The sequence below is a fragment of the Phoenix dactylifera genome, chromosome 2, assembly GCF_009389715.1.
Source record: "Phoenix dactylifera cultivar Barhee BC4 chromosome 2, palm_55x_up_171113_PBpolish2nd_filt_p, whole genome shotgun sequence".
Lineage (NCBI taxonomy): Eukaryota > Viridiplantae > Streptophyta > Magnoliopsida > Arecales > Arecaceae > Phoenix > Phoenix dactylifera.
Genome location: NC_052393.1, coordinates 8,488,490 through 8,499,689, shown reverse-complemented (window position 1 = coordinate 8,499,689; position 11,200 = coordinate 8,488,490). Strand labels below are relative to the sequence as shown.

Here is an 11,200-nt window from a genome sequence, read left to right as displayed (position 1 = left end):
CTATGGTGCTTCCATTTGGATAACATTTTCTTATTATTAGTTACTTTGCGATTAGATTTTTTAAAATTTGATGCTATGGCATATGTGTATGGTGATCGGTTAAGTTATTCATATTACTTATAAAACAGTAGTTTGAACTTTTAAAATATTCTTTACAGAATGTCACAAGTTAATTTTGTGGTAGAAAGGTCTTTCAATTAATTTTAGAATACCTACGCTCGGAATGAAAAAAAAAAAAAAAAAGAAACCTCAAATCTCCAATCTATTGTCAGGTTATCCAAAAAATGAAAGATGTCCTTCAATCTCTAGTTCCCAAGCAAATTCAAATTATATTCTCGATCATAGCAACCCAATTTTTAATTTATTTAGACTAATATTTTATTTTATAAAATAAAGCTTACCAATAAAACCATGAATCCAAGAAATTGAAGATGAGATCTAGACACCACTTAAAAAGAATTTCCTGCAGAATAGCTGACAAAAAAATTATGACCTAGACACCACTTAATATGATTTCTTGCAAAATACTTAGCAAAGATTTTGTTATTCCCATTCTTACAACCTTTGCGTTTTTGTATAATATCAATTTATTCTTTTTATTTGATATTTTTTATTTCGTTTATTACATTAATTTAAATTTTTACATTTATTTTTTTGATCTATTTCTTCCATGTAAGTAGCTGTGTCAGAATAACTGGTACTTGTTTGAATCCACGTGCATTTTGACCAATAGTCTTCATAAATAAACCTCTCGATCAGGCTTATCAGTCTTCACTGCAATCCCCACTTAAATGTGATTGAAAAAAGGTACAGTGTAAATGGTTGCTTAAGAAGAAGCATAGCGTAAATATGCATAGGTTAACAAATAAATTAAAGACAAACTAGTAGCTTACAGAGCTCATCCCAATCTATCCTTCTCAAGTACGTGAAATGTAGACTAGCAAAAACATTATGAAAGCCCGGACAGGGTTCTTTTCATATAACCAATATGAATTTCTCATGGATGGGACTATCTGGAAGTCAGAAATAATGATGCATGAATAATTTTGAACCTTTTCGAGCAACAATGATCTGTCAGAATAGAAGCAAATCCATGGAATAAACTAAGACTTGACAATTTCATTAACGCTGATTCATCGGACCCTGTTTTTCTTTTTGAACAGCTGGAAATATTTTCTTCTTGTAGAATAAAAGCACACGACTTTTTGCCCAAAGCGAAGCAGAGGGCTCAGTGTCACGCTCGATTCTTTTCCTGAATTTGTTCACTTTCAGAAGGCTCTCGAGCTTGAGTTAGAAGCAGGGTATAGGTCTAGGAGTCATACCTCTCTAAATACAGAGGAACTAAGTTATTGTAAGATAATATTTTTTTCAGATATTTTGCATATAGAACAGGATGCAGAAAGTCAAGACACTTCCTCCATGAATGAGTGGACAGTGGCACAGATCTAACCATAGCGAAGATGCATCATATTCATCGACAACACCAAAACAATACAAAATGCCAATAATAGCTTCTAACAACACCAAAGCAATACAAATGCCAATAGTAACTTCAAAAATTACTGGAATATAAGTCGCAAAATGGTCCAAATTCAGCAAAAGCAACTATTAATCATCTTATGGATAACAATCTCAGACTTCACAATAACTATCTCATCGAAATCAAAAATCCTGTCCTCATTTCATTCTCAAACAACAATTAATAGCAGGATCTGGTTAAATGCCTATTTCGTTGCTGAAGGCTTCTCGTTTCCACATCCTTTCCTGTTGCAGACAGTTCGGAATGGATAGTTAAGGTTGTTGCATTTGTTACATGTCCAGCTACCTTCGGGTGCATCCGAGTAATCCTTGTTGCCAGATGCACCTCGATTAGATGCCTGCTATAAATAACAAGTGACAATAAATGGACATGGACATTAAATAAAATTTTAAAAAACAAAAGTATATATTGAATAAAAGCATAAAGACTATCATCCCTATAAGTGATACATTTTCCCCTAGTTATATGTTTCGATATAGATATTGAGTAGTCATTAGTACCCAAATAGACCCTTAGAAAGGGAACCAAGAATATAAAACTTTGAAAGCACATATGTTAGCATTGTGCAAAGGTGATATATTTAAATAGATGCATATACCTAGTACAATGACTAGAATATCACCTAAAAACTGTAAGTACTAATATAACAAAAGAAATCTGTTACCAAATAACAAATAAAAACTATTTATAGAAGGCCATTTCAGCATTCACCCCTATAATCAACTAGCCTAATGCATAGCTGACAAGCATGTATGTGTGTGTATTTCACAGAATAACTGGAATTGAAAAGGTATATAGTCATATTATTAAGGCAATACATGTCCCTCGTCTATTAATATGAGGTACATTAAGCTCTACATCTTGGTGCTCATTTCATCATATGCATATTCTTAGTATGAAAACTCACAAGGATTGTTCATATTTGACTAGACATGCAACTTGGACAGCATAAGCTAGTTCAAGGCCAACCCACGTCCATAAGAAAAAGATCTTCCACTTGCAACCAGTTATTGCAAAGTGCTAAGAGCAGAACACTTAGAATAATCTGTTAGTTTACTTGTGAAAATAGTTCTCAATGCCAACGAGAATGGCTCCTCCAAGTAAGTGAGAAGTGGAGCACATCCTACAAAAACATGATCTCATGCATCAAAAATAGCACCACGAAAAAGTTTAAATAAACCAAAAAAACTATGATAACCACAAGCCAATGAAGAAAAGGTGTTGATAATTTCATTTAAAGCAAGTTTAAGCCATTGAGCTCAATCATTCATTCTTACTACATTTTCAAGGAGTGTTTTATGTATCAATCACCTTGGCTGCTTTAAATAACTCCACATAAAGCATAAGAGGCATTTGTACCCAAAAAAAAAAAAAGCATAAGGCAATCAAGAATGTGGTGTCCAGCCATATTTTTGTTCATTAAGATATTCAAATTGTTACTTCCAATTTACACTTCAATCATGTTGAATGTATCAGCTTTGACCAAAAACTCCATCATACCAATCCGTTCCTACTTTTTATGCAAACTACATAAAGGAAACAGAATAAGTTTTACGTGGGAGATTATCTAAATTTACCTATTTTAGTTAAGGCTCAGGTTAAGACAATCAAGGTATGAAAAGGAATACAGAAAATGGAGCTAAACTTATTGCCCACCTGATTGAGGTTATTATCTGAACCTTTTGCACTATCAATTGACACTAGCAGCCCTTACGATTGCATAAAGCAAATTTTTAATAACTTATATGAGCAATGCAACTCAGTAGATACAAGTCAGTATCCATCCTTCATAGGACATTCTAATACAGCACATATGCATGCTGCCAGGTGGGGGAGAGTAGGGTGCAGGTGGGTGGGGGTGGGGAGGGTGAAGGGCGATAGTTGAGGCATAAACATAGATTGAAACAGAAAGCCAGAGATGATAACAGGAAATAAAGAGTCACACTTACAGGAACAGGTCTTGGAGTTCCACATTTCTTCATGTTGCAAGTGGTTCTGAAGGCAAAGTTAACATTGTCACAATTGGGACAGATCCAATCACCTTCTGACAACCCATCAGGCCCTAAAAAATATTCAAACAAAAAAACCATGCCTAAATGAAAATAGAGACAAATAGATGATTGTGAGCATATGACATGCAAATTGAGGGACATAACACAACGTAAGACCTACTAACAATTATTTCAACTCTGGAATGATATTTTGAAAAGTCTTCTCTAGCCACATAAAAACAATACCACTGTGCATAGGAGAAAAGCACCAAGACACAGACATTCATATGTATGCAAATATGCGTTATGCATGTACACATACAAATATACATGTCTAATTTCCTGATCAGAAAACCAACCAATCACCACATACTCGCTTAGCACAATCCAAACCCAACCCTTTCCCCAAATTTTTGTGTCACCTACTCTTTCTCCAATCTAAACCAACAAGCCTCCACTACTCCTTCCCTATTAGAATAACAAAATATTTTAAATGAATTTATCTTGTACTCCAATAAGCAATTGCATGTCAGTTCTAACATATGTATATCACAGACAAGATTTTAAAAATATATCATGCATTGAATATTCAAATGATAATCATTAAGTAGTTAGTAAGGGTAACCAACAGAATAATATCAAATCAATGGTAAATTTAGTTTAAAAGCTTATATTTGGAGGGGGGGAAAAAACTTTGCATGTAGTATTTAGTAAGAACTGGTATCATATAATATAACAATATACATGTATAGAACACATGTATGCAAGGACAAGTAAATCAAATTGCCTATGACCATTAAATTACTATTCAAGACAAATGAACCAAGCTAAAGAAGATTTTAAATATCTGTAACTTCAAAGATGGTTATTTTGTTACCTCCACGACGTTTTCGTGAAGCATTGTTATCAGGTAGAGCTCCTCCAGACCAAGGACTTGGGACCTTCGGAACCCAAATGGACTACAATAATCAGACAACCTTGAAGAAATTTATAGAGGAATAAGCATATAGATGCATATGTCTATGTTTTGAAAATATAAGCATACCGGTACTGGTGATCCTCGGTACCCATATCCATACCGGGCCATACTAAGGCCAGGACCGTAACCCATGCCTGCAACACCCACAAGCGTTAGCAAAAAAGCAAAATCAGATCCATGAAAGATACATCAATACATAAGCATACTAAAAGCTAATTGCACGTGCAATGAAAATGAAATAACCCCATATTCCCCTGCCCTTCCATAAAAGTCAAAAAAAATACCCACAAACACATGCACATATGTATACTGTGCCAACATTCATGTACATTTGCACATAATTTTGGGGGGAGGGGGCAAAGCAAGAGAGAGAGAGAGAGAATACCTCCCATTGGGCCAGGTGCACCATATGGAGATACAAGACCGTATGGTCCAGAAGCACTGCTTTGCTGCCCATAGTCATAACACATGCCAGCATGTGGAAGTGGAGCACCATAGACACCAGGCATTCCAAGTGGCATGGGTTGTGGTGCTCCAACACCTCCATAATAAAGAGGTGCTGGATGATCAAAAGCTCCAGGGATAGGTGTTGGCCCTATTCTCTGGTGAAACAACAAAAAGTTAGCATTGAATATTAAGCAATATCAACCTTTGATCGGATTGAACATCTACAATAACACCAGACTGAAAGCGAAGAAGACAAGAGCCAACAAGTAAGAACTCTTTTGCTCATCATGTACTTGATGCTAATATAATGAAAATGGCAGCCATTATTTAGGAAACAAGTACAACCAATTATACAAACCTATATACAAATAAATATCCAGTCATAAATGAACTAATTCTACTTTAAACCTTGGCAATGTATATAGTTGAAGATTTAATGGTGTTGATTTGACCATAACCATTCTAGTTACTGTTCCACTCACTGAGGATAGTTTTATCCTTCCAGTTTAGAATTGCTACAATCACTAAGAGATAGTGTTATTATAATCAAATACATTGGGATGTGGCTTTGCTTTGAGCTAGTATAGTAATATGTAAATTATGTCCGCAAAAGGCATCTTGTCACTAAAAACGGTTAAATAAAATTTTGGGGGAAATATAATATGGTACACAACATTTTTATTGAGAATGTGAGGGATGAATCCACCCCACATGTCTAACATCACTATCTTATGATGATGTGATAGGAAAATAATAATTGTATTAGTCCAGTACTCACGTCCACAACACTAAAACTACGCAATCCACATAAATTGCAACCTATACTGACATGCAACAGGCAATACATGGTATAAGCTACAACAATTGCACTAACTTTGATGGAGCTCAAGAGATCACTCCACCTACCACATACTGCATCAAGGCTGCTAGATCAACATCCAAAACATTTTTGTACGTGATAAATAACGTTGTAAGTTGGCAAATTGCTACCTATAGGCCATTATCTTGAAATCATTGGATATGAAGGCTTGTCGGATATAGGTATTTCACAATGTAAACAACTACTTATTTATAAAGAGTATGCTTATCCTTTTATTTCACCATAAGTGGTTAGCCTCATTAGTTTATAAGGATTATCATGGCCCAAAGCAAGGTTTGTCATACAACCCCGTGCAAACTACACCGTATTGTACCAAAAAGGTACCTATACGATAATGAGATTCAGTTTGGTATATAAGATGGACGGGTCCGTAATGGTCTAAACCGAGTGGGACCACCTTATACCGACCTTTATTGCCAATTTTGAGCAATACCATGGTTGGGAGTGAGAAAAAAGTGTTGAGAGCTAGTTTTCATACAGGGTTTGTACTGTTCCATGCCCGATCGTACCGCCAATATGTACCAGTATGGTTCTCGATTCTAATTTTACAAACCTTGGTCCAAAGCAATTAGCATGGCTATTGCTTCCACTTCTCTCTTTATCTTACTCTTGCTCTCATTTTTGTTGCCTTTTAATTTTCGAAGGTCCTAAATTCCTATCAGCTCATTCTAGAGAATTTTAGAATTCTGATAACAACTTATAGAAAATAAGCAAAATAATTACCATTCACATGCATTAGAGTTTGTGCAAGGTGCACATACTGATGTACAACTCATCTTTCTCAGCAAAAGAAAAAACAATTCTTGAATTCAAAGCCATAGCAGACTAAAATGAAAGGAGCAATAGTAACTTACTGGACTTGGACTGGTTGACGGTCGAGGAGCACCACATTTTCCACGATTGCATACAGTTCTGAAACTGAAGTTCATGTTACCACATTGAGGGCATGTCCAATCTCCCTCACTCCGAGAAGCTGATGATTGTTAACGCAACATTATATAGAAATAAGACAGACAACAATAAAAACAACGATGATTAGTAGTAAATATAGTAGTCGTAATAATAGTAATAAAAGTAAAAGTAGTAGTAGCAGCAGCAGCAGCAGTAGTAATAACAGTAATAATAGCAATAATAGTAATAATAGTAGTAATAATAATAGTAGTAAGAATGATAGTAGCAGTAATAATAATAATAGTTGTAATAATAGTAGTAATATAATACCGGTAGTAATATATTAGTTTAAGATGAAAAGACTAAGTATGGTCTTGATGTAGCTCCAAAATGTATTTTATTTGAAGGAAGCAAAACTACATACGGAGAACATGCACTAATGAATGGAACCATGTTACCTACACACTTATCATAATGAGGGCTGCTTCTAAGTTATATTGTTGAAAGTTAAATCTTCAACAGAAAAAAAGAATAATATACACTCCGCATGCATTATTCTTCCTTTCAACCATATGAATTGGTTACAACATTTCAGCGCCCCCTGGGGCCATGGAAGACAATCTTCATGAGAGTTACTATTTGCCATCTTCCAATCAAATGAGTGAAGAAAAAGATGCTTAGAACTGCATTCCCTTAACAAATATAGCTAGAACTTTTGGAGGCATCATTCTGGTGTAATTTTTGGAAGAAGTTTATAAAAGAATCTGGAGATCCCATCCTTCAAATTTGTTCCCAAGAAGGCATTACCTTTTGTAAGTAAGCTTCATTATATAATATGTTTTACAATAGCGTTTATTGCATACATCAAAAAAAAAGTTCCTATCCTAATCTCTCTTTCTCTTTCACACACACACACACAAAAAACATATACCCACTTTATCTCTCTGATATGTTTATTTGACACAAGATAATGTAGACTCACATTAATATCTAATGGTGACCTAATCTATTTTGAAACAACTTGACCTACTTTATCTTTAAATCCTATTAACATTTAATCAACCAACAAAACTATTTAAATAAAAAATAAGTTTATTTTAATTTCATTGTCTTACATTGTGAACATAGTTGGATGAAGAGAAAGCATAGAGTTTTAGATAGGGCTGAAATGGATCGGATATTAGTATATCCATATTAGTACCCATATTTTTTTATGGAAAATGAGTACCAACACGGATACGAATCCAATATTAAACATATCCATATTTTTTATAAACAAATATAGATACATGTTGAATATTAATCATGTCCATATTTTCCCTATCTGAATACATATATAAATGGGACATTATTTGAATTTAAATCAGATTTTGAGTGAAATCCAATAATGAAAACTAACATAAATGATATTGTCATAAAGGATGAGAATGAAATTCACTATCAAGATAACATGTGATGCATTAACCAAGTAATGGTCTAAGGCATAGCAACCAATAAAGGTCAAGATTACTGATCTGAATTTGTATCAAAAATATATTAGAAATTTAAAATTATTAAAATAAAATATGAAAGTACTAAAAATTTTCTATATTAAACACCACTGTTACTCTTTTATGTTTGGCATAAATAAAAGAGAATCATGAATAATATATTCTTAAACAACTTGTAAGAAAAAATTATATATTTTCATTTTTTATCAAAGAGAAAAGGATTGATTTTTTTTTTTGAAAAAGAATTAGTTTTTAACATATGAAATATCAGAACATATTTCAAACAACTATTTTTTATGTTATGAATGCAATCCAAACCAAATACAGAAGCAGATACAATCGCATAATATTCGACACATTTTCAGCCATAGTCTTAGATCACTTCAATATTGCAGCAGTTCCAGCTTAGAGCTTCTTAGTCTTTGTTTACACTTGATTATACACTTGTTAGTTTTAAACCAGAAGAGTATAGAAGGCTCGGATGCATATGACATAACTACATATCAAGTCTAAAAGGCATCAATACCTGAACCTCACGAATAAAACTACAATGGCTAATAATTCTCCACCTTCACCTATGCTATGCTATATATCTCGCTGAAGAAACTTCTTTCCCCTTGACTGTTCCATCATTAATAGCAATCATAAAGATAGCAGCTTCTCCTTGACCTCCATTAACTAAAAATGAACCAACAATCAACCAATATTTCACTCATCTCGAACATAAAAGTCAAAACCAGCTAAAATTATAGCCTTATGCAAGGAGGTGATTATAACTGGATCATTCCATTTTTCATTTTCCCGTTTTCATGGCAACTAGACATAGCTGTAGCAGTTCGACCCAGGAGCTTCAAGATCTGAATCCATGCCCTTGAAATAGCGGCGAGATTTCTATTACTAAATTTCTTGGGTTAAATTTCCAACATCGAGAATCCAGCATCAAACAGATGCCGCTAAACTGATCATAAGCATCCATACACCCAACCATTTGAAGTCAACTCGACGGACTTAATTAGGAAATAATATATAAAACTAACAGTTGTCTGATAGTAATTTATATGATTATAAGTAATGAGATTGAACTGATAGCAGAACAAATCTAAGATTACCATTACCAAAGACAGTGATAATCTGTGTTTAATTGATCTAATTTTCAGGGCCGTGGTCATTAAAAAACAAAAACAAAAAACCGACTGATTATATCACTTGACCCACCTTCATTACGGGACCTCTTGGATCCGAACGAGACGCGATTATCCACCTGCATGACGAAAAATAACACATAAAGGCCACTGTACAAAAATTATTCAGCTAATTAAACTACTAGCAAAAGAAGAAGGGTTAGGAAGATATTTTGTGGGGGGCTACAAGAACTTGCAAAAAGAATCGGTAGCGATGACTTCTGAAACCCTAGTTTTGCCGTAATACAAACAAGAAGAGCGAGAGAGGGAGAGAGAGAGAGCTTACCTTGGCAGAAGCCATGGGGCGGATGTGAGGGAAGGACGGAGAGATGAGCGTGACAGGGAAAGACTGGTTCAAGTGGAGCGGCGAGAGGAGATGGCGAGGTATTTCTTGGCGTGCGACTCGAGTCTTTCCTCCGGCATCGGCAGGTAGGTTTATACTGGGTTTTTTCGCACGAAAGCCACTGTCCTTTCCGAAATTACATATTAAATCTTATCTTTTATTTTATTTTATAATAATCATTTTATTTTTAAAGAAATATTTAAATTAACTCCCTTTAACTAATCGTAGTTAAATATTGGTAGAAATCTTCCAAGTTTCTAAAGTACCTCTAAAACTTTAAAAGTCCTTCCAAACTCCTTTTTCGGGGTAAGTCTCGCTGCGCATCCGCCTCAAATAAAGTTCTTGAAAAGCTATAATATATTATTTTTTCTTTTTAAAAGTTAAAATCTATCTCTCCTTTAAGACAAGAATTGGCAAGCTAGTGTTTTATTTATCTTGGTTATTGGCTTTAACAAATTTTCTATCTTAATTTTTTTTCCCTCCATCCTTTTAGGTCTTCCTATTTTTTTAATTCTTTTCTCAATATTCACTCTTAGCTTTCTCAAAAAAAAATTTATCTTTTTTTACGGAGAATACAAATTCAGCCCATTATTTTTTGTTTCTACTTTCTTCTCAAAAAAAAATTTATCTTTTTTACAGAGAATTTGAGAACAGTGCTAGTGGAATGTTTAAAAAAGAATTAAGATAAACTTTTTATTTTTTTGACAAACTATTTGACTGAAAACTTTTGCATAATTTTAGTTTAGTATCTAGTTCAAAGTTTTCAAAATATAGTTTGTTTTAAATATAATGTAAATATATTTAAAATGTGTATTGTGAAATTATAAGATTGTAAATATTTTGTGAAATGCATCATGTGTATATATAATATTGTATGAATAATAATTATGAACCATATAGAGATGTCACGAGTTTCTTTTATATATAAAGCACTTATCAAAAGCATCATTACAAGCTATAGTAAGGAAGTGCTTAAGAATATGAGAAAAATTGGAATAATCAAAACTAAGCAATATGTGGCACTTATAGCTTGCAATATTTATGTATTTGGTGAATAATTTACTATTTTGGTGCACATAGTGAGCAAAAATATGCACAAAAAATATTAATGCACAAGATAGGTAATATTGATGTATACGACAAGCATACAAAATATACATTATATATTTTTATAATAAAAATACAAAAAATAAAGCAAAAGCTCTTGTACATATTGTATCTTATTATCCATTGCTTCAAGATTCTAGTTCATATGAAAATAATAAAATCTTTAGTAAGAATTAACGTAACTTATTTTAGTTATTTATGACATTTCCATCATAAATAACTAAAAAAAGCAAAGATAAATTTTGATAAATATTATATTATTTTTTCATACGAAGTAAAATGTAAGATTATCATTAAGGATTTCTTTTTTTTGTAAATCAAAATCATTCACCCAACCATCAACATTTACAT

General features: G+C 33.3%; 1 protein-coding gene across 6 annotated transcripts; it reads right to left on the bottom strand.

Moving 5' to 3' along the window:
- Positions 1-1,446: 1,446 nt before the first annotated feature.
- LOC103724187 (ranBP2-type zinc finger protein At1g67325-like) lies at positions 1,447-9,845 on the bottom strand. Of its 6 annotated transcripts, none has more exons than XR_003383091.2 (9): positions 9,686-9,845; positions 9,434-9,479; positions 6,692-6,810; positions 4,896-5,112; positions 4,577-4,644; positions 4,409-4,490; positions 3,490-3,602; positions 2,448-2,663; positions 1,493-1,877 (listed from the first exon to the last, which is right to left on the bottom strand). XR_003383091.2 is itself a non-coding variant. In XM_008815366.3 (8 exons), the coding sequence occupies exons 1-8, from the start codon at positions 9,698-9,700 to the stop codon at positions 1,725-1,727; spliced, it is 816 nt and encodes a 271-aa protein (XP_008813588.1). In that variant the 5' UTR covers positions 9,701-9,845; the 3' UTR covers positions 1,447-1,724. The 6 variants fall into 6 exon arrangements, 4 of the variants coding, with proteins under 4 accessions (XP_008813588.1, XP_008813589.1, XP_008813590.1 ...); XR_003383092.2 differs by having other exon boundaries at positions 4,409-4,472; XM_008815366.3 differs by lacking the exon at positions 2,448-2,663 and having other exon boundaries at positions 1,447-1,880.
- Positions 9,846-11,200: the final 1,355 nt, after the last annotated feature.